At 40.7% G+C, this 23,146-nt stretch overlaps 1 protein-coding gene across 7 annotated transcripts in view; it reads left to right on the top strand.

The window, feature by feature from the left end:
• The window catches only part of LOC119916426 (myoferlin-like), a 28,338-nt gene that overhangs the window by 3,722 nt on the left and 1,470 nt on the right, over positions 1–23,146 (top strand). For 2 of the 7 annotated variants that reach the window (XM_038736424.1, XM_038736429.1), the window contains exons 4-53: positions 3,718–3,826; positions 3,930–4,023; positions 4,102–4,256; positions 5,071–5,199; positions 5,415–5,477; positions 5,735–5,785; positions 5,868–5,898; positions 6,381–6,496; positions 6,624–6,750; positions 6,897–7,000; positions 7,111–7,179; positions 7,292–7,335; positions 7,987–8,069; positions 8,312–8,350; positions 8,684–8,808; positions 8,897–9,010; positions 9,286–9,463; positions 9,884–10,008; positions 10,193–10,302; positions 10,513–10,705; positions 10,878–11,033; positions 11,124–11,255; positions 11,405–11,568; positions 12,145–12,259; positions 12,546–12,648; positions 12,767–12,909; positions 13,161–13,331; positions 13,572–13,680; positions 13,766–13,843; positions 14,010–14,191; positions 14,654–14,812; positions 14,949–15,050; positions 15,135–15,296; positions 15,516–15,681; positions 15,776–15,849; positions 16,003–16,059; positions 17,661–17,672; positions 17,774–17,872; positions 18,033–18,161; positions 18,314–18,469; positions 18,569–18,660; positions 18,783–18,953; positions 19,062–19,210; positions 21,156–21,295; positions 21,392–21,480; positions 21,566–21,661; positions 21,943–22,084; positions 22,217–22,316; positions 22,430–22,623; positions 23,028–23,137. In XM_038736424.1, the coding sequence (XP_038592352.1) occupies positions 3,718–3,826; positions 3,930–4,023; positions 4,102–4,256; positions 5,071–5,199; positions 5,415–5,477; positions 5,735–5,785; positions 5,868–5,898; positions 6,381–6,496; positions 6,624–6,750; positions 6,897–7,000; positions 7,111–7,179; positions 7,292–7,335; positions 7,987–8,069; positions 8,312–8,350; positions 8,684–8,808; positions 8,897–9,010; positions 9,286–9,463; positions 9,884–10,008; positions 10,193–10,302; positions 10,513–10,705; positions 10,878–11,033; positions 11,124–11,255; positions 11,405–11,568; positions 12,145–12,259; positions 12,546–12,648; positions 12,767–12,909; positions 13,161–13,331; positions 13,572–13,680; positions 13,766–13,843; positions 14,010–14,191; positions 14,654–14,812; positions 14,949–15,050; positions 15,135–15,296; positions 15,516–15,681; positions 15,776–15,849; positions 16,003–16,059; positions 17,661–17,672; positions 17,774–17,872; positions 18,033–18,161; positions 18,314–18,469; positions 18,569–18,660; positions 18,783–18,953; positions 19,062–19,210; positions 21,156–21,295; positions 21,392–21,480; positions 21,566–21,661; positions 21,943–22,084; positions 22,217–22,316; positions 22,430–22,623; positions 23,028–23,137 (5,811 nt within the window). The remainder of the gene's footprint in view (positions 1–3,717; positions 3,827–3,929; positions 4,024–4,101; positions 4,257–5,070; positions 5,200–5,414; positions 5,478–5,734; positions 5,786–5,867; positions 5,899–6,380; positions 6,497–6,623; positions 6,751–6,896; positions 7,001–7,110; positions 7,180–7,291; positions 7,336–7,986; positions 8,070–8,311; positions 8,351–8,683; positions 8,809–8,896; positions 9,011–9,285; positions 9,464–9,883; positions 10,009–10,192; positions 10,303–10,512; positions 10,706–10,877; positions 11,034–11,123; positions 11,256–11,404; positions 11,569–12,144; positions 12,260–12,545; positions 12,649–12,766; positions 12,910–13,160; positions 13,332–13,571; positions 13,681–13,765; positions 13,844–14,009; positions 14,192–14,653; positions 14,813–14,948; positions 15,051–15,134; positions 15,297–15,515; positions 15,682–15,775; positions 15,850–16,002; positions 16,060–17,660; positions 17,673–17,773; positions 17,873–18,032; positions 18,162–18,313; positions 18,470–18,568; positions 18,661–18,782; positions 18,954–19,061; positions 19,211–21,155; positions 21,296–21,391; positions 21,481–21,565; positions 21,662–21,942; positions 22,085–22,216; positions 22,317–22,429; positions 22,624–23,027; positions 23,138–23,146) is intronic. The other 5 variants (XM_038736426.1, XM_038736425.1, XM_038736427.1 and 2 more) reach the window with 5 other exon arrangements.

The following is a 23,146-nucleotide window of genomic DNA, read 5'->3' on the forward strand; positions in this document are numbered from 1 at the left end:
ACTAAACTAACTAAACTAAAGGGGACAGAGCGTTTGCTGTCAGGGCCCCGAGGCTCTGGAACAGCCTGCCCGGGGGAAATCAGGTCGGCTGAGTCAGTGAACTCTTTTAAGTCCCTTCTTAAAACATACTTTTATAGGAGAGTCTTTCCCGATCTTATTTGACTTTATTTTATCCCTTTATTTTATTCTATTTTACTTATTTTATATTTATCTTAAACGTGTATTTTAGTCTTTTCAATGTTTTCTTGCTTTTATCTTTGTATTGTTTTTGTATTATTGTCTCTTGGGTATTATTGTCTTTACACTTGTTAAAGCACTTTGTAACTTGTTTTTGAAAAGTGCTCTACAAATATAGATTATTATTATTTATTGGTTAGTAATTGTTGAGAGAATTCAATCTAGATCAAAGTGGTGGACTGACTGGCAGGCTGACATTGTTGTCCCTAGAGCAAAAGGTATCCTGCTTTGCCCAGTATTTGCTTGCTTTTTAACTGAAGCAAGTGTAGCAGAGTTTTTTTTTTTTTTTTTTTTTTTTTTTAACTAAATACAGGGCTGGAGACTTCTAGAAGTCATTGCATGGTTAGTCTTTTGATAACACTAAAATAACAATGAAATGACTACTTAAGTGTTATCATTACCATTAAATGTTTTGCATGAATACATTTGGAATGGTATGGTGAAAACCAGGGTCGCATTCTTCACAGGAGAAGGCTGGAAAAAATTTGACCTCAAATCAGAACTTCCAGTATTGTTTAATTTCCTGTCTCATGAAACGTAGAGCCAGACATGAGTTGGTCTGTCCAAATAACTCACCTATTTTTGACTACCTTGTGTATGAAAATATTTCAGCCTTGCAGTGCAGACAACTCTGTTGATCAATATGAAGCAACAGAAATCAGAGAATCAGGGAACTGTGAAGGCGGATATTCACACCCTAGTCACAGATCTAAGATGAACTGTATTCTTTCACACATCCATCAAACAAATCTGTGAAATCAAATTAATTATGACAGGGAGAAGGTGTTAACTTTTTGAACTGAAGCCCAGGCAACGACGCTCAGGTCTGCTTGTCAGTCCTTCCTCTTCATAGACACAGTAAGCGATCATAGTTTATTTGGCGCACAAATGTGAGAAATTCATCATACCAGGTCATGTGGAAAGTCTGTATCTATATCCAGTAATAACTCCATGCACATAATGTCACCCTGTCTGATTGTGATTGTTTGGATGTGGGGACTTAATCAGCTGAGGTGGGATGTGACTCACCAGGGCTTGACAATGGTCACAGTCTGTTTTGGTCATTCTGTCATTCTTTGGTCAAACTGTGTATTTAAATGGAAAACAATGAGAGTCAAGCATCCATATTCTGTTCACAAAATGTGCAGTACTGGGCTGTAATATGTAATTTGTTCTAATGCCTTACAATCATACTGTGTGACTTAATCTCTTTCATATTTGAATGCTGGTATCAGAATGTCGAGTTAAACACAGGAGTAGCAAAGAGTTTGATACCTTACAATAATTTCGTTTGACTTAATCTCTTTTGTATTTAAATTCTGTTATCAGAATACAGTCAGGCTGCCCACAGAGTAGCAAAATGAAAATTATCTGACTGCCTTCATGAATGGTTTGGAGCCGAATAATGCAACTCCTATGTCATAGGAGAGAGGATGAGGATGTCCCATTCCACCTGAAGCCACTCTTTAAGTCTAATGAAACATTAAATGTTTGCGGAGAAGCCATCGGAAAACTACACACAAGTTACCCAGTCAGAGTTGAGGCTACATACCAGGTTTATATAGTCACTGACTCCCTGGGGAGATGCCAAAACAATTACACTCCATCCTTTCTCCTCCCAACAAAACTCTGCCCAACTATTTGTAGAGTCGCCCTGGTAAGCTGATATCCAGCTGTTAATAAAGAAATCCTGTCTGAGTAACATTGGATTATGTATTTGTCTTAGTTTGCTGTACTTCAGTGGTCTGCAGTATGACTGTATAGTATTAGTATATTTATAGTTTACTTTTTAAATGATATTCATACTTAAATCATGAATGTCAGATGCTTTGTTACAGAGTATAAACACAATCTTATGATCTAATGTTTGTTTAAAGAAATGCTTTCCTGATAGAAGTAAGGTTTGTACTTGGTGTAAATTCAGTCAGCTTCTCATAGCACGGTGGTTGTCTTGTTCCCTGCAGTTTTCTTTTTGACATTTCTGTCCAGGTCAAGTCAATGTTGTTAGCAAAAGGTAAACAAAATACATAATTCTGAATATTTGGGCCCATTTCGAAAGCTTTAATCTCTCGCCAGTCTTGGATGTATCGGATTCGGATGGCTTCAGTGGTGTAGTTGGATCTAGTGTCTGTAGTGAGTTTCCGTCTAGGGGAAAATGCCTCCAGGAACGCTGCCAAAATAATATTACTCAGTCCTCCCAAAGACAGTATACATGATGTACTGCATTCCATTAGCTACATGATGTTACTTTGGACACAATACAGTGAACAATATTTTTTCCATCCAAACTGCGTGCCCGTTTTATTAAGTACACCTAGCTAAAACTGATTTAGTCTACTACAATAATCCTGCAATAAATCCAACCTTGATGGAGGATGCTAAGTTTGTGTTGAAACTGTTCTTCTTCTCTTCTCTAAAACAGTGTGAACAGAAACTGAACATTATAGGTTATTATTGCAAAGCTGTTATATTAGACATCTTTAGTTTTAGCTAGGTGTACCTAATAAACTGGACATAAGTGTGTTTGATCGTATTTGTAATGGTTCAGTGGCAACATTTGAGATCTCTAACACAAATCTTTTTCTTCTCGGAGCCAATATGTTGTTTTCATGTTCACTCATAATTGCTTGAGCGTAAACAAGCTGCACATTTAAGCTGTGTAGTTTTGGCTGCAATACGATAACACCTATAAGCAATAACAAACTGCTTTGGAGCAGGCACGGAGAGACTGCTGAAGATGGTGTACTTGTATAACAAAGGCCAGTATTAATGAGTCCGCTCTCACATGGATAATTTTAGTTTCATTGAATTTTTACCCTTGAAATATCTAAGAAGGTGTAAACAGAGGAATGCGATTTATGCATTTCAAGCCTAAAGCCGCACAGCTTAGTCATTAAAATGTCAATGGTTACTTCATTTCTCAGGAAATGTTATTAACATTCCATAAGGAAAATGTTATAAAACTGCTATAATTTACTCAGCGTATGATACAGGCGGTCGAGATAATGTTTTTGTTATCAGGAAGTGACATTTGTTTTCAGTACTGTCGATTTTACCAGGTAACTGTGTCTCATGAACCTTTTTAGGTTTACCGCACTGGAAACGATAGTTGGATGTCTAGTTTGAATGCTTCCAAATTCCTCCTGGTTCTGTTTTTCATATCTGGCATTAAAATAACCTTTTTAATGGAAAGAATTGGACGAATTAGTTAATTTCAGTTGTCAGATGTTCATTTACAGAAAGATCACTGGCTGGTAGCTTCTGAGCGGCGTTGACTGTATGGCTCATAAGGTGCGTCTGTTTGTCTGAGCAGGCTGGGTTTGTTAGCTCTGGGTGGTGACCTTCTATATTGTCCTTTTGTAAATGTGACTTCACTGAGCACACAGAGTATTGTATTCCAATGTGGTGTGTATTTTGATTACTGACATGTTGGCACAAATACAAATCTATTTCTGTTTCCTGTTTCTTTTCCCCCATCAGATTGATTGGGTCAACCAAAATCTCTTTGAGAGACCTTTCCTCTGGGCAAGTGAGATCACTCCCATCCAGAAATCTTCCTTTGGCCAATGAAAGTGGGCAGAATACTGGAGTAAGTGTCTGTCTTTGTGAACTTAAAAATATAAACAGGAAGGCTATCTTACTTTTTCAAATAAATAAATGAAGTAATAGAACAGGCAATTATTTCCTTCTAGGCTACAGTCAACCTTGTGATTGGCTACGATCCTCCAGCCAGTGCTGTACCAAACCCCAATGACCCTCAAGCAGGAGATGCTACAGTGGATGCTGGTATGTTCATGATGCAGTAAAATGCAGATTGTTGATTAGAGGCATGCCAGGAGTTCATCTTGTTGTTCTGTTGATTAGGTGGTGGTGAGCAGGGGAATGAGACGCTACCAGATGGAGGCCAAAGTAGCTCTGCAGGCATCCCCTCGCCTCCTGGTCAGCCTGGTAAACTCCACCTGCAGATGGCAAGGGGACAGAATCGCTCCCGACTAGCCGATAAACCCCAGGACTTCCAGGTCAGTTTGATGTTGATTGATGATTATCAGTAAAGACCATCAGCACCATAAGGAGGACTGAACCTGTTCTTGTTCAGCTGCAAATCAAAAACTTAAAGCCAGTAAAAGTACGTAATAGGATTTGTTATGCTATGGTTGGTAGAAAAATTTGGCAATCCTGTGAGGGATTATCATTGCTGTCTGCACAGTGATAGAATAACGCTACAATGGATGCTTATGGTTGAGGATAAGAAGATCATAAAAAAACATGATCTCTATTCCTTTTATTACAAAATATGTACTTTTATTATATATATTTATGTACTCTTTGATAGGCTACTTTCATACTTTGTAATCCTTAGGTATGTTTGAAATGGTCTCTTTGAAAGCCTTTGATGGGAAAACAATCAGCAAAAAGTAAAAGGTTTTGCTCCACTTTTAGGATAAAGAACCATTTCCCACCTTAAGATAGTGTGTGTGTGTGTGTGTGTGTGTGTGTGTGTGTTTTTTAAATTTAGGTTAGTTTCAGTATTACCTCCGCCAAGAGGAAGGGTGTAGGACGGACCAAGGATTTCATAAATCACGGGGACAGACTGTCAACAGAAATGATTTTTCACTTTTGTTATCATTGCGAGATAGGATTTGCATATCATAGAAGACTGGACCATTTGCGTTAGCGGAGGTCTGCGCTCTGAGTGCCCATCTAGTTTCTAGCTAGATTAGGTTTAATTTTACAATGTATTTAAATAAACGGAGGTGCTCTTAGTTAGAACCAGGTGCTCTCATACTGTCATCATTTATTTACGTTCATCCACGCTGAAAAAATGTTTTTCAGATTCGTGTCCGGATCATTGAGGCCCGTCAGTTGCCTGGCAACAACATCAAACCAGTGGTGAAGGTTCATGTGTGTGAACAGACCCATAGGACAAGGATCAAGAGGGGAAACAACCCCTTCTTTGATGAGGTAATCTTACTTCGCTCTTGTACAGTGAGACAATAGATGAACTGATTTGAAATGGAAATAAAATGTTTCTTTTGATTCTATTTATTGCACGTAAAGAAAGTTGAGTTTTAGAGCTAAGCCAACCAAAACTTGTGCCTAGGAGGTCCAGTTCAAATGTTTTATTTTGTCTATTGTCATTGAAACTTTCATGATTTACCTTTTTTGTATTTTCACAGATGTTCTTCTACAATGTCCACATGCTACCGTCAGATCTATTTGATAAGCACATCAGCTTCCGGGTCAGTACACAAATGTTGATTTTGAGATCCTGGCCTCTCTCTCTCTCTCTCTCTCTCTCTATCTCTCTCTCTATCTCTCTATCTATCTATCTCTCTATCTATCTATCTCTCTATCTATCTCTCTCTCTATCTCTCTATCTCTCTATCTCTCTATCTCTCTATCTCTCTATCTCTCTATCTCTCTATCTATCTATCTATCTATCTATCTATCTATAAACAAACAAACAAACCAGGAATTGTTTCACTCTCCTTTGCAGATCTATAATTCCTATTCACTGAGGGCTGACAGTCTCATGGGAGAGTTCAAGGTACCTGATTTAATTTAGTCATAATTGTAAATATCTCAGTGTTTGGTGAGTCTGACTGATTTGTTTTTGTTCTCTCACACAGGTGGACATTGGTTATGTTTATGATGAACCAGGTAAGCTTGCTTGTAGTGGTGAACCCACAGATAATTAAAGGTGCTACGGAGCTCTTTAGCTTCTTTCAACTTGGTTTTGGTGTTCCAACCTGCAATTATAGTATCGTGGTTCACGTTCACTGCTCAAATAGTATAGTTTTCAGCTGCAGCATGCAATTGGTGACCAGCTTGTGAACATAGTTTAGTGTTAAGCTAGCAGCTATACAGTCAGACATAGTTATTTTTCAGAAGTCTGTGGAGTAGAAACACAACTCCATAATGTTCCCGCTTTTTAACATTGATATTAAAATTTGGTTAATATTTTATTTATGAAAATGACTTTGAGAGGGGAGGGAATGAAATGGGGGGGAAAAAAATTCAGGCCCTGTGTGCACACAAGCACTTGTGAAGTGCTTTTCATTTACCCATACATTTCTACCTGATGGTGCTGTCTCTGACTCTGTGTACTAAAGTGGTATATTCACGTGTGTCTCATATTGCAGCCCACTGTATCATGAGGAAGTGGCTCCTGATGAATGACCCAGATGACTCTAGCTCTGGGGCTAAAGGCTACCTCAAAGTCAGCCTCTTTGTAGTGGGGACTGGAGATGAACCTCCGGTACGACTGACAGAAAACAGCTCTTATATAACTTGCACTGGCTGCTTCCTCTTTCCTCATAAATATGGTGGGTGTGCTCCTTGATCTCTTCTCACTGACACTATTCTGTTCTTTGTATCTAATGTAGAGAGAGAAAAGGGACTCAAATGATGATCAGGATGACATAGAGAGTAATCTGCTGCTGCCAGCTGGTGTGACTCTGCGATGGGCCACCCTATCACTGAAGGTGTTCAGAGCTGAGGATGTTCCCCAGAGTAAGACTAGCTATTATAGTTATTTCATTTGTAACAAATCAAATTGTAAGTTTAGCTTGTTTAGCCCATTTTATGGCTGCTAAAAAAGATGACGACAAAATACAGAATAAACTATGATGGATTATTGCATTCTTTTCTCATTGCAGTGGATGATGCATTCGTCCAAACCATGAAAGAACTTTTTGGAGGAGATGAAAACAAGAAGAATTTGGTGGATCCCTTCTTAGAGGCTTCATTTGCTGGCAAAAAGGTTCCTGCTCATATGTATATTTTTAGCTACAGTGTTAAATGTTAAAAATGCAGGATATGACATTACTGTGTAATAAAAGAAAAGTTTGTGTGTTTTTTCTGTCTCTCCAGCTGTGTACTAAGATCATTGAGAAGAATGCAAACCCTGAATGGAACCAAGTGCTGAACCTCCAAGTAAAGGTAGGAGGTCCTAAAGATGGAAAGCTGTATTTTAATTTGGCATGAAAGTAAGACACCATGAATTCATTTAATAGACTCGCTTTTTTAAAGCTCTTTCTTGTGTTTCCTGTAGTTCCCCTCCATGTGTGAGCGTGTCAAACTGACGGTCTTTGATTGGTAAGCTGAACAAGATTGTGCTTTAGAGATTTTTGCCTGTGTCATTTTGTGTTCAAGTACAGGCGGTGTTATTTTGAGTGAGTTATTTGGGGTTGAGAAAGTATCCCACAATATTTCTGCAGTGTGGTCAGCTGTGCTGTGTTTCTCCATGCCCCATCACCAACCACATGAGAATAATGTAAGCAGCCTGCGACTCAGGCTGTGTAGCACCCTCCCTTACCCTCAGTAACATGCTTTGGGATCCTGTTGGCACCGTCTCTCAGCTAATTGTTTTCATTTATTATTGTGCGTTTCTGAGTGAACAGAACAGTCTGATAACTCAGGTTCAGGAAGGCTGAAGGGAAATAAGTGCAAGAGGAAAAGTTGAGGAAAGAGGAAAAACTGTGTGCCTCAGAAGGTGTTGAAAACACACTCTTAGATTCAAGGAAGTACCATGGAATTGGAATGCAAAACAATGTACCTCAACTATGCATATAATGGGCTTTATATGCATAGTTGCAAGTTTTTCAAATGCCATGGCACTTCCTCCACAGAGGTATTGAAAAGGCAGAACATAACAATACGCCTACATTGTGAAATGTGCATGTTATTTAACAGTTAATCGCACATGTTTGTGCAGTGTGAGTCTTAAGGTGCCGAGTGTGATTGCAGGGATCGTTTGACAAGAAATGATGCTGTTGGCACCACATACCTGAACCTGGCCAAGATAGCCTCCTCTGGTGGAGAAATAGAAGGTATTATTTTTGGATTTTTAAATAAAAAAACAAAAAGAACATTTTTGCTTGAAATAGTATCTTATAAGCTTGGATATTTAGTGAAAACCACAGTACAGAGGTTTCATAGCCTTTGCCTTTCACCTAGATAAAATATATCATAGTATAACTAAACATCTTATTTACGGTTGAAAACCATTGTTACTCTTATGTGCCTGCTTTGTATTAACTTCTAAATGGTGCTTGAATTGTCCTTTTTCTAGAAAAACATGCGGGAAATCCGGAAATACCGTCATTTGAAGGTTCAACAGTGCTCTTTGTTGCTCTGTGTTGCATGACATGTAATGCATTTAAGCATGTTGTGCACACTAAATTGCTCAATAAGTGAAATTCTGTATGTGCACATTACTAATAAAGCTGTGCTGTGCTCTGTTTTGACATTTAACCGTTTACCGTTTTGTTGTCGTAGTGCCTGCCACTCGCTTGCCCAGCATTCACTGTTTCCACCGCAGTCTGTCCATCACCACCGTCTCAAAAAACAGCAACACTGACATACTAACATTAAAGCTTGGCTTAGCCTAGCTGGAGCATAATCATAAAGAGATTAAGCCTCTCGTATTTCCATCTCTCCACAGCTACCACAGGTTCGTCTGAAGTGGGTTTCCTGCCTGTCTTTGGGCCCTGCTACATCAACCTGTACGGCAGCCCCAGAGAGTTCACCGGCCTGCCAGACCCCTATGAGGATCTCAATTATGGCATGGTAGGGGACAAGACTTGGAACAATTTTAATCTTCTCTTCTGCCCCTGTCCTACATTCATTGGTTCATATCAATGTATTCTGTTTACAGGGAGAAGGAGTGGCGTACAGGGGCAGGATCCTGGTTGAGCTGTCCACTAAGCTAGATGGCAAAGCAGACAAAACAGTTGACAGTATTAGCAGCGATGACATCCTGGTGGTGCAGGTATTGTGACTATTTAAGCTCTGACTAATACCTGACCCATAGTTCAGTGTGACCAAAGTGTGGTTTCAAGATTCGGGACAAGGTGTGACGAGCAGTTAGGGAAGTGTATTAAATGGGTAGGCTATACATAGAATGTGGTTAGCTCTCTTTTCTATACAGACCTTGTTGATGTTCCTTAAAATGTCTGTACATAAAGTGACACTACATTTTAGTTGGTTAAAATATGTTATACTTCTCTCTCTTCTTTCTCTCTTCCATTTTCTTCTCGACATCAGAAGTACCAGAGGAGGAGGAAGTATTGTCTGTGTGCAGTCTTTCACAGCGCCTCCATGATACAGGAACCAGGAGAGCCAATCCAGTTTGAGGTCAGCATCGGTAACTATGGCAACAAATTGGACACCACCTGCAAACCACTGGCCTCCACCACTCAGTACAGCTGTGCTGTATTTGATGGTGAGTGAGGAAGCTACTGTCTGATGTGATACCTTCACTAGCAAGGACCACGCCACAACAATTTGTCATTTAAAGGTTTAATGAAAGTTCGTAATGTATAGATGATAAAGGACAGGCGGGACAGGGTGATGGAGAAAGAAGGATGTTGTCTGATGGTCTGGGAGAATGTACAGAAGAGGGGAATAGGAAGGGTTTTGGGGGATGAAGGGAGGAGAGGATTAGTGGATGTGTGTAGGGATGAAGAGGAAAGGGAGGGTGGGTTGAGCAATCTGACACAAACTGGGCAGGCTGAGTAGAACATGTATAGATTGGTTTGACAGGTGATTTGAGGTGTGGCCCCACTCCCAAACCTAATTTAACTTAATTTTTTGAAAAACTGCTTGCTTAAGAGAATTCTTAATTTGCGTATAATCTTTCTAGGTAACCACTATTATTACCTGCCCTGGGCAAACACTAAGCCAGTGGTGGTGGTTACCTCATTCTGGGAGGATGTCAGCCACCGCATGGACTCGGTCAACATCATCCTCCACATTACTCACCGCCTGGTAATACTGCATTATCTTGTTATACTCAAACTTTGATTGCTTTACACTCAGAGTTCATGATTTATTGCCCATGGTTTGCAGCCATTAAAGCGTACTGCATTGTACAGATGTTTGGTACGTGTTTCTGTATGTGCGAGTGTGAGAATCATTAGATCTAATCCTCACCTCTATTTTGCTGTTGCAGCAATCCAACCTCGATGAATTTAAAATAGCCATCTTGGCAAAAGTCCCTGACAACCAGCTTGTAGAGGTGTGGCTGAAGTTGCTTACTGAGCTGATTGAAGACCTAGAAAGGTAAATGGAGTTGGTGTTTCTGGAAAAATAACATAATCTGTGTTGTCTATGAATCTTGTAATGGAATAAAATGTCTGACAAAAAGTGTGTTCAGTTTTACAAAAGAAAAGAGCCAATAGTGGTAATTAGTAGTAAACCCATAAGGGATTTAAGAGTTTACTGGGTAATTTGTGTATTGTTTAGTCCCATTTTGCCTATGCTTTCCCACAGTTTCACAACACCTGAGCTGGAAGGCCGCTCCAACCTGACTTCTTTGGACATCCAAATCAAGAAGCTGCGAGACAGCGCTTTGGCCACAGTCAAGGACGGAGCCAGACACATGAGAGAGGAGGCCAGAGAGATCCGTGACACTGTGTCTGACATAGAGTCCTGGGTGGACAAACTTGCACTGCTGGCTGAGGAGGTACGTACACAGCAATGATTTTTAACAATATAAAATCCTTAAACAACATTTTCTAACATGACATACAGTCAGTTTTCTTCAATAGCCGTGGCCTCCCTTTGATTTGGTACTGCAATGCATCATATTGTTTGGTTTGCATTTGTTCACAAGTTTTTACCATCACTGTGTCCAGCCCCAGAACAGCATGCCTGACGTGATCATCTGGATGTTACGGGGTGAGAAGAGGGTGGCCTACAGCCGCATCCCCGCTCACCAGATACTCTACTCCACACACAGTGAGCAGGCCTGCGGTCAACACTGTGGCAAGACACAGACTGTCTTTTTAAAGGTATACATCTGCAGTCAATCAAAAAAAAGATAAAGGAACGGTTTAAAAGTTCATTTTAAACTCCGGGTTTTTTTTTCTTGTCCCTCTCAGTACCCCATGGACAAGAACAAGGGCTTAAAGGTGCCAGTTCAGATCAGAGTCAATATGTGGCTGGGTCTGGCTGCACATGAGAAGAAGTTCAACTCCTACTCTGAGGGAACCTTCAGCGTATTTGCTGAGATGGTATATCACTCCAAAATCTCTCACAATAAAAAAATAAATAAAAGCATGTGCTTCTCCATATTCACAAAGTATTGCTATAGATTGTTAAATATTTTAGGATTACTCAGTCCCAGCATCTTAAACTAAACATGTCCTCCTTTGCGTTATAGTACGAGAACCAGGCCCAGGTGTTTGGGAAGTGGGGGACCACAGGACTGGTGGGGCGCTACAAATACTCAGACGTAACGGGCAAGCTGAAGCTGAAACAAGAGTACTTCATGCCCCCAAGAGGGTGGGAGTGGGAAGGTGACTGGTTCATTGACCCAGAGAAAGCGTGAGTATAATTGTAGATGACGTTTTTGGCATCCTCTCTCCTCTGAAATGCAAAACATTTGACCAAGAGGAAGACTTTGTGATGTGATATTTTCAGATTCAGACTAGTTAAATTATTTTATGGGTTGAATGTGTGTTTTCCCTATCGAACACACACATTCTGTGGACTGTAGAGGAAGTGGGCTACGTTCGCTCTCTACTGTTTGCATTCCTCTCATGCCATTGACCACGATTTAAGTACCAGGCTGTGCCAGTAAGCTGGAAGTTATTTACACTTCATCTACCTCTGTCTGTGTATATATGAAAAGTAAAAATGCCTATGCGGAGCATCAAGAGGAACACACACTTTGACAGCTTGATTTGTGTAAAGTTTTTGCTCGAACGGGTAACAGTTGGGTTACTCCCCACATGTAAACACAGTCACTGTCAAAACAAGCACAACGTTCCTTCTCTTTCACGCTGTCATTTTTGCATGCGTTGGTGTTTCAATGTTTTTTTGTTTTTTTTTTACATATTACCACCGTAATGTGCCAAATTTCATGCAGATATGGCACGTATGTTTGACTTTATGTTCCAGTCTGTTAACAGAGGCAGACGCTGGACACACTGAATTCATGGACGAGGTGTTCCAAAATGAGGCTCGCTTCCCTGGTGGAGAGTGGAAGGCGCCCTCTGAGCCCTACACTGATGTGGTGAGAACAGCACCGCTGACATGCAAATAATGTGCAGGGTGGCTATAAACAAAACAAGTCCTTGTTTCTGTGACATGCAACACAAAAAGATGCATGAATGTCACACAGACCCACACACCTTTACTCCATTTGTTCTCCTTCATTATTTCACTCAGCTTTCCTTCAGATGTCTATGGCGGAGGAGTTATCTATAACATATCTAATATTTGAGTAGGCAAAACACATATTAAACACAAATTAAAAAAATGAACTTGTGCAGCTAACAGTTTGTCTTGTTGTTGCACAGAATGGAGAGAAGAGCCGTAGCCCTGGAGAGTTTGATTGTCCTCCAGGTTGGAACTGGGAGACTGAGTGGAGTGTGGATGACAACAGAGCTGTGGATGATCAAGGTGCAGACATTTATCTAAGCAGATAAAATTTGGATGAAACCATACGTTATTGTATCCAAACTATAATCAAATTAAGTAAAATTTTTTGCGGGCATGTGTGTGTGTGCACACTCTACAGGCTGGGAGTATGGAGTCACCATCCCGCCAGATGACAAACCTCGGTCCTGGGTCTCTGCGGAGAAGGTGTATCACATCCACCGCAGGAGAAGGCTTGTTCGACCTCGCAAGAGAGTTGCAGTCCCTGCAGGAGCAGTTGCGGAGGTCAGCATAGGACTATAGTGCAGTATTACAGTGTATAAACTGTAGCTTATTTGTATTTTGATGCCATATCCATTTTTTATATCATAAACTGCAAAACACAGTTCTGATTATGTTGTTAAAGATTAAGAGACAGATATCCAGGTATTTCTAGATACCAGAATTTATTATTTAATCTAATGCCGATTGTTTCATTTTCTCTGATTGACTCATTTAAAATATAAATTGCAATCCATGTTTATTTTTGCCCATAGAGGCGGAACCAAGGTGACCCTGAGGGTTGGGAATTCTCTTCTCTGATTGGCTGGAAGTTCCACCAGAAGGAGCGTTCATCGGATACCATTCGTCGTAGGCGCTGGAGACGGAAGATGGCACCAGAGGGACGGCTCGGCGCATCCGCCATATTCCAACTGGAGGGGGCGTTGGTGAGTAAAAAGGGAAAATAAATGTTTTATTCTGGCTTGAATCTGTCAGGATCTGGCTTCCAAAAGTCAGAATGCAACATTAAAGTAGGAAGGGCTGGCATAAAAGTCCGTACCAGATCTGAGCTCACCAAATATTTCCAAATATTTACTTATGTATTTAACACATCTATGGCGTGTGTTTATTTGGCAGTGTGTGAGACACATGAACAGTTAAAAAGCTCTGAGATGTTTACTCTGCAGGGTGTTGATATTGAGGAGAAGGAGAAAGGCTCCAAGGCCGATGCCAACAAAGCTGATGCCACCAAGCTGTTTGGGGCCAACACGCCCACTGTGTCCTGCTCCTTTGAAAGTGAGTGATGCATACAGTGACACACATGAATGATCATCAACATAAAAAGAAATATACTGAATAATGTATTTTTCTCCCCCTACAGGGTCACATATGTACCATCTCCGTGTCTACCTTTATCAGGCACGGAACTTGACATCTATGGACAAGGATAGTTTTTCTGGTAAGATTCTACTCGCTGATCAAAAATATTATTAAATTAAATTTAAAATGTCAACATTAAGACTCCAGATTTCAAGTCTTGCATTTAATATTAAATGAGTCACTTTGCAAAAAATAATGTTGGATGTGAAAACATGAACATTAAACCTATTTATTTTCCCTCACAGATCCGTATGCATACATCTCCTTCCTGCATGTAAGTAAGACAACAGAGAAGCTGTCAGCAACACTGAACCCCACTTGGGATCAAACACTGATTTTCAGTGACGTGGAGATTTATGGAGACCCCCAGAAGATTGCTCAACGGCCCCCTAATGTTGTAGTGGAGTTCTATGACTACGACCAAGTGGTAGGTTGTGCCAGATTTACATATAAAAAGCATTTTTACAACTAATTTGCATATAGGGAAAATTAAATATCACTTGCATATTTCTCTGGGAAATGTAAATTGACACAAAAAATAATTTTGAAGAAAATCTCCCAAGCAGAAAAATGCCCATTGGATCTCTGCTGGTCTTGAGATTCAAGTTTGACTTTCATAGTATGAGCGGTCTTGAAAATAAATGTCTGTCTTTAACTTCATCCTATCTATGTCCACCTTTCCTCTACACTCTTATAGTTGAAACTGTAATGTGTTTTTTTAAACCTCTGTTTTTGTCTAATTTCCTTTTTTGTATTCATTTTTAGTATACATAATCTACAAATTAGAACTGTTTATAAATTAGTAGGTTAACTCAGGTTAATTTGCCTCAAATGAGAGCATCAACTAAAGGCATAAAAATATACCTGTGACATGTTACCTTCTGCCCAGGGGAGGGATGAGCTGCTTGGCCGCAGTGTTTTCCTGCCACTGGTGAAGTTGAATCCAGGCATGAATGAGACTCCCAAACTGCTATGGATCCCCATCATGCAGAAAGGAAACAAGGCAGGGGAGGCACTGGTGGCTGCTGAACTCATCCTCAAAGAAAAGGTTTGCCCTAAAAGTAATGGAGAATAAGCTGCTTTACTGTATTTAATACCCAACTATGTTCGCTAGGTTACAAATGGGATATAGCATGTGAAGTAACTGGTAAAGGTCTCTCCTGTCTCTCTCTCTCTCTTCGTAGACGGGCGATTCAAATCTTCCCCTGATGCCCCCAAAGAGAGGAGAGAAACTCTACATGGTTCCTCAGGGCATCCGACCTGTGGTGCAGCTCACTGCTGTGGAGGTAATGCACAACTTTAGACACTGTCCCTCTGAGCTAATGCACATAATGTCTCTAAATCCTGTCTGTGTGTGTCTCTGTATCCAGATTCTAGCATGGGGCCTGAGGAACATGAAGACGTACCAGCTGGCAGCAGTGTCTTCACCCAGTCTGGTGGTGGAGTGTGGGGGTCAGAGGCTGGAGTCAGCTGTCATCAAGAACATGAAAAAGAGCCCAAACTTCCCCAGCTCTGTCCTCTTCATCAAAGTGGTAATGGCGAGGTTACACGTGTGTGTGTGTGTGTGTGTGTGTGAGAGAACTTAAAGCTATTAAACAGGGGAAGTAATAGTATAAGCCAAAATCAAATTATTATGAAAAATATGTAAATCTTCTGCACTTGGTAAGTCTTATAGCTTTTACACAATACTGTAAACTCCCAATACAATTATTATTATTATTTTTTTTTTTGTCTCTACACCTGCCATCCAGCTCCTACCAAAGGATGAGATGTACACACCTCCCATTGTGCTTAAGGTGATCGACCACCGTCCATTTGGCAGGAAGCCTGTGGTGGGTCAGTGCACCATCACTGCTCTGGAGGATTTCAGATGCGACCCATATGTCGTCACTGCAGAAGGAGCCATGTCTTCCAAAAGTAAGGAGGCAAACGTAAGAATATTCTGATTCAGTTAAAACGGAGACAAAACAAACTAAAACTACTTCTAATATTGTCTTGACCCTATCCACAGTGCATCTGATGGCCTCCCCTTCCAAACACGTGTCTATTAAGATGGATGAATCAAGACCACTGCTAGAAGCTCAGGTAAAATCTACCTCTGTACCACCACATAACATATTCCTCATGTTGTTCGTAAGTGGTATTCTTCTTTCTAATACACACATTAAGTTCCATTTTGTCACTAAGAAGTGCTAAGAAGTTGTCAAATTTGACAAACCTTATTACTCTGGCTTGCAGTTCATGTACAGCATGTCAGCTGCTGTCAACAAAATGGCTTCCCCTACCTCCTACTTTGTATGTATGGTTACTTTATTATAGCTTTCTGATTTGCAAGGCTGGGCACCAATGACACTGGATGGCTGAGATCACTTAATCCACAATGCTACAGCAAGCTTGACAAATGCCTTAATGTCATTACTTTGTGGAAATTGTCAAAATAACAGCGATTGTACTTCATTTAATTGGCACAAATTTAATGAGCACATTTTCATTTTCATAGCAAGGGCGTAACATGTAAATGGGCCCTGGAGCAAATTAAGCTCCAAAGCATTCGCTTCACATGGGAGCTGATTTTGTTATTGAACTATCACTGCCATGATGTGGCTGGAAATAGAGTTTTAAATATTCAACTTAAAGCAGAAGTAGGACATTTTGGGAAATGTGCTCATTTAAAGGAGCTATATGCCACATTCACTGCCAGAAAAGGAAGAAAAAAACAAAAAGGCGCTACAGCCCACCAGACTCCATTGAGGAAAAATAGCAATTTTACCTGGAAGATGATTGTAGAGGTTGGCGTCTGTGGATCTGAGGTTGTGGGTGAGAATATGACAGTGTAGGAGGTCAGTGAGGTAGGAGGGGGCAAGGTTACTGAGAGCTTTGTAGGTGATTAGGAGGATTTTAAACGTGATTCTGTGTTGGATAGGTAGCCAGTGGAGGTTTTGGAGGACTGGAGTGATGTGGTCCCTGGTGCTGGAGTGAGTGAGTAGAAAGGCAGCTAGGTTTTGGATGTATTGGAGTTTTTTTTTTTTTTTTTTTTTTGAGGAATTTGGTGGATGTACCGTACAGAATGCTGTTTCAGTAGTGCAGTTGTGAGGTGATGTATGCTTGGATGATGGTTTCAGCAGCTAAAAAGGAAAGGGAGGGTTGAAGATGGGCAATATTTTAAAGATGTAAGAATACAGATGGTCAGGAATTATACTGATACCTCACATGTGCCATACAAGAAATATCACAAAGCAATCAATTCTGTGTTGTGAGAGAAAGGATAGTTCTTATTCTTTGGATTTACTTTTACTAAAGTCAAGATTGAAAACCTTACAGTGGTCATGATCAAGCAGGACCTCTGGGTCTAAAAAGTGAACCCAATGTGGAAGTGCCTTACACCTGCGTTGTTTTAATGGCTGGCAGGGGGCAACTACCGTTGGAGGCATAGCAATACTTATCCCTCCCAAGCTCCACCCTCTCATCCAAATATGTTGACTTCTGGTTCCCAAAAAAACGTCGGAAGTCTACAAACCAATGGGTGACATAACGCTGGCTACGTCCACTTCGGTAATACAGTCTATGGTCATAATTCAAAGCCAGGTTTTATTCATGGCAGGCATGAATACCGCTAAACTACCGGTGCCATGTTGCAAGTGAACGGACAAGCGGAATTAGTGGGCCCCCCGGAGGTCCAGAACTCTAATGCGGTTGCCCATTCTGCACATTACCTTTGTTACGCCCTTGTTTTCAGATTGGCTGTCAATTGTGAAATTGCCACTGGGATCTCCTTTTCAACCTTTCCTTTACCATCATTCCCTGTTTCTCTTTCTTGTCTGTATGTGTGTTTTTGCATTTGTTACTGATATGTGTATGTACTTGTGACTTCTCTTCTTTTTTTTCTGTCTCCAAAGCACGCAGAAAAGGTGAGAGTAAACAAGGGAATGTGACTTAAGATTTCAGATTCTTGTACCAAATGCAGAGAACAATATATATGAAGATTAAAATTGTCCAATTCAATCTTCAGGAGAAAGAGACAGTCGATTGGTGGAGTAAATTCTACGCTTCAACTGGAGAGCAGGAGAAATGCGGCCCTTACCTCAAAAAAGGGTATGACACCCTGAAAGTAAGTTGGCTGTGTTTCTTCCCACACGATATATTTAACAATTCGTCTTTGTGTTGTTGTGTCGTGGCTGTGTAAGTAATGATCAACACTAAATGCTTCAAATTGTACAGGAGCTTTCCCCTGAGCTGCGTATGACTTGAATGTGACTGTGTATTCTCAGGTGTATGACTGTGAACTGGAGGATGTCCCAGACTTCAAAGGGCTGACTGATTTCTGCAACACCTTCAAACTGCTGCGAGGCAAGAATGAAAATGGAGATGACGACCCCACTGTGGTTGGAGAGTTTAAGGTAGTAGTACAAAAAATTTACTTCTGAAATGCTACAGAATAGAAACTAAAGCTATTAAACGAGCTAAATCTCATTTGCTCAGGACTAAACCAAATTCTTAAAAGGTATTAAAGACAAAAAGTAGAATCAGATCTGTGTTCTTGTACCTGCAGGGTTCATTCAAGGTGTACCCTCTACCAGACGACCCAGGTGTTGCTCCTCCTCCCCGTCAGTTCAGAGAGCTGCCAGATAGTGGACCTCAGGAGTGTCTGGTCAGGATCTATGTCGTCCGGGGCATTGACCTGCAGCCCAAAGACAATAATGGCAGTGTGAGAATTCATCTGTTTTAGCAGCAATAAAAGCAGCAGATTCACACACTGCCCCAGTCCGCACCTTCTGCTTCAACTTGTGTTCTCTCTCCTGCTCAGTGTGATCCATACATAAAGATATCACTGGGAAGGAATACAATTGACGACCGAGACCACTACTTACCCAACACCATCAACCCTGTGTTTGGAAGGTAAACACTACGAATGGACACATTTAAGCAATGGATAATTTAATATAGATCACATTATCCTTAGAGGATGAATGTAAAATCCAGTGCACCTTCTCGCTAATCAAACACATCCCTTTGTTTAGGATGTTTGAGATGACGTGTTTCCTGCCCCAGGACAAGGACCTGAAAATCTCTGTCTATGACTATGATCTCCTGACCCGTGACGAGAAGGTTGGCGAGACAGTGATTGACCTGGAGAACCGCTTCCTGTCCAGATATAACTCCTACTGTGGCCTGCCACAAACCTACTGCATGTAGGGAAATCTTGGTGTGGGCAAACTAAGGGCTGATGGGGAAATGAATACATATTAATAATTTTAAAAGCAAGCAGAATTAATCTGTCTCCTATCTTTCCATCTTAGTTCTGGTATCAACCAGTGGCGGGACCAGCTGAAGCCATCTCAGATTCTGGAGAACTTGGCTCGTCTAAAAGGCCTGTCCAAACCCATTAGTGAGGACAACGGCACCTCTCTCAGCTTCAATGGCAAAGATTACACGCTGGATAACTTTGGTAATACCAAATTTTTAAGAAGAAATTGTGTAAATTAGTTAGTCTAAATATGATTGTTCTGTTGTTTAGTGAGAGGGAGTTACATTTCACATCAATGTCAGGTACAATGGTTTGCAATCAGTCATTAAGTCAATTTATTCTGTATACCCTTTGCAAGTTATAGGGGCCTGCTGTTCGTTTACAGTTTTTTCCTGGAATATAATATAAGCAAGCTGTGAGTTGACAATGCTGACATAATGATGTTGGGTATACTAATTACCATTGTTCACCATCTTAGTTTAGCATGCTAACATTTGCTATTCAGCACAAAGTAGCTAAGGGCTGATTGTAATTAGTTTTGCAGATATTTGGTCGTAAATCAAAATATTGGACGTATTAAAATTCTGACCTGAAGATACAGTACCAAATTTTATGGCAATAGGTCTGGACATATTTTACTAAAAATGTTTTTAAAAGTCACCCTCATAGTAGTGGTAAAGTAAAAATCAGGAGGATCACAAAGGTCATCTTTCTTCTGGGTGACCATGAATGTCTGTGGAGACAATTTGGTCTTAACCAAAGTGGTGGATGGACATGCCGACGTCATCCCTACAGCTATGTTGTCAATTCTAAAAATAGTAACTTCAGAATATAGTCATGTGCTACAGGGCATAAAAACAGGCTATTGCACTGTTGAATATAACAGAATCTTGTGGTTTGACTGCTTGACATTTTGACTGAATCTTTTTGCCGCATCTAATTTGACCAATTATAATACATTCACCGGCCACTTTATTAGGTACAACTGTTCAATTGCTTGTTAACACAAATAGCTTATCATCCAATCACATGGCAACAACTCAATGCATTTAGTCATGTAGACGTGGTCAAGACAACTTGCTGAAGTTCAAACCAAGTATCAGAATGGGGAATAAAGGGGATTTAAGTGACTTTGAACGTGGCATGGTTGCCAAACAGGCTGAACCGAGTATTTCAGAAACTGATTATCTACTGGGATTTTCATGCCCAACCATCACTAGGGTTTACAGAGAGTGGTCCGAAATAGAGAAAATATACAGTGAGTGGCAGTTGTGTGGACGAAAATGCCTTGTTGATGTCATTGGAGAATGGATAGACTGGTTCGAGAAGACAGAAAGGCAACAGTAACTCAAATAACCACTCGTTACAACCAAGGTATGCAGAATACCATCTCTGAATGCAGAGCACGTCAAACCATGAAGCAGATGGGCTACAGCAACAGAAGACCAGAGTGCCACTCCTGTCAGCTAAGAACAGGAAACTGAGGCTACAATTTTCAGTCACACCAAAACTGGACAATAGAAGATTGAAAAAAATGTTGCCTGGTCTGATGAGTCTCGATTTCAGATTTTATTCAAAATTTGGTGTAAAAAAACATGAAAGCAGGATCCATCCTGTCTTGTATCAACAGTTCAGGCTGCTGGTGGTGTAATGGTGTGGGGGATATTTTCTTGGCACACTGGGCCCCTTAATACCAACTGAGCATGGTTTAAACGCGACAGCCTACCTAAGGATTGTTGCTGACCATGTCCATCCCTTGATGGCTACTTCCAGCAGGATAATGCACCATGTCACAAAGCTCAAATAATCTCAAACTGACAAATGAGTTCACTGTAGTCCAATGGCCTCCACAGTCACCAGATCTCAATCCAATAGAGCACCTTTGGGATGTGGTGGAATGGGAGATTCAGATCATGGATGTGCAGCCAACAAATCTGCAGCACTTGCGTGATGCTATCATGTCAATATGGACCAAAGTCTCTGTGGAATAATTCCAACACCTTGTTGAAAGTATGCCACGAAAAATTAAGGCAGTTCTGAAGGAAAAAAGGGGTCCAACACAGTACTAGCCAGATGTACCGAATAAAGTGGCCGGTGAGTGTTAACATAATTAACTAATTAACCTATAACATGTTTCCACATCCAGAGAACAACAAGGAAATTCATCAGCACATGGGACCGCCCTATGAACGACTCTGTCTGCATGTACTCAGGAAACAGGGACTTGTCCCTGAACATGTAGAGACCAGGACCCTCTACAGCACCTTTCAGCCTAATCTCTCTCAGGTCAGATGTCACAGCTCACACATACTATATCCACAATTGTCCACATCCATCCTGACACGGCTATTTTGTGAAACCTGTATATTGTGATGATTTTAGGGAAGCCTTCAGATGTGGGTGGATGTTTTCCCCAAAAGCATTGGCCCCCCTGGACCTCCATTTGAGATCACGCCACGCAAGGCTAAGAAGTAAGTGCTGTGCAGCTCTTTGGCACTTCGTCACTGGGCACATCAAATGCTACTGAGTTAATGTTCACTTTAATTGAACGTTCAGGTATTTCCTGCGGGCTGTCATCTGGAATACCACAGATGTGACTTTAGATGAGACCAGCATCACAGGAGAACGCATGAGCGACATCTATGTCAAAGGGTATGACTAATGAATCATCTAAATTAACTCTGGCCTCTGAATTAAATATATACTGTTTGACTTTGCTGATGGATTCAAGACTTTTTGTTCAGATCTTTATTCATTTTTGTAGGCTTGCCTTATGATGCTGTTTCTCACCAGTAGCCATTTCTGAAATCTTTGAACTGATTTACATTGATTTTATTTAATTCTTCTAAAAGCCAAACTGTATAGATGAAGGCTACTGTGGAACCTATTGGGACAGGACAATGAACGCTCACACCTGTTGTTCCTTTTGCCAGCTGGATGCCAGGAATGGAGGAGGACAAGCAGAAGACTGATGTCCACTACAGGTCTCTGGATGGAGATGGCAACTTTAACTGGAGGTTCGTCTTTGGCTTCGACTACCTGCCTGCTGAACAACTCTGCCTCGTGTCCAAGAAGGTGAGGCTTGTCTGGACTATTGACCAATTGGCTTAAGATAAAATCATTTTAAAACTACAGATGAAAAAATAGTGCTTGCGTTGTTGAAATAGGTAATCTAAAACATATTTTTGCATGTTCTTTATTTAACAGGAGCACTTTTGGAGTCTTGACAAAACAGAGTTCAGGATTCCCCCCAAGATGATTGTTCAGATATGGGATAATGACAAATTCTCACTGGACGATTACCTTGGTAGGACAATCTATTTTAAAATGGACAAAGAAAAATAGTTTCAAGTGTTTGGTTTACCTAAAGACCACCATTATAAAACCTGACTATTGGAATATTTTAATCTGTGATCCTAGGCTCAATGGAGCTGGATTTGCGTAACATGGTGTCCCCTGCGAAGACCCCAGAGAAGTGTTCTCTGCAGATGATGGATGATCTGGAAATGAGAACTCCGCCCAAGACAGAGCATGCCAATTCTCTGTTTGCTCAGCAGTCAGTCAGAGGCTGGTGGCCTTGTTCTATTGAACAGGATGGAAAGAAGGTCCTAGGCGTAAGTATGAACAGATAGTTGGCAAATTGCCTTGTTCAAACCTGTACTACTGAACAAATGAATAAACACAAATGAGGTTGGATGGGAATGTAATTCAACATGAGTTTAATACTTGCAGTAGACTCAGCAGGAATTTTGTTTTGATGTTAAAGACACCGTTGATTTTAAAACTGTTTAAACAAAGAAATTAATGTCATGCCTCCCACTCTTGTCTCCAACCTAAGCTAAAAAGTAACGGACAGAACAAAGTCAGATTGGTTCTTGTTGGTCAGATTGGTTTGCATATTTAGACACACTTCACAAGTTACATGCAGACTGGTGAATAGATTCTGCTCCATTAGAATATTAGAGCTCCTCATTATTCATTGTCTTCCTCGGTATGTCTGCTCGTCCGTCCTTTACAGGGAAAAGTGGAGATGACACTGGAGATTGTAAGTGAAGCAGATGCAGATGAGAGACCTGCAGGAAAAGGCAGAGATGAACCCAACATGAACCCAAAACTGGACCCTCCCAAGTAAGAACC

Source organism: Micropterus salmoides, unplaced genomic scaffold (genome assembly GCF_014851395.1).
Source record: "Micropterus salmoides isolate LMB-PRFRI ecotype aquatic unplaced genomic scaffold, ASM1485139v1 Ms_hic_scaffold_21, whole genome shotgun sequence".
In the NCBI taxonomy this organism is placed as follows: domain Eukaryota; kingdom Metazoa; phylum Chordata; class Actinopteri; order Centrarchiformes; family Centrarchidae; genus Micropterus; species Micropterus salmoides.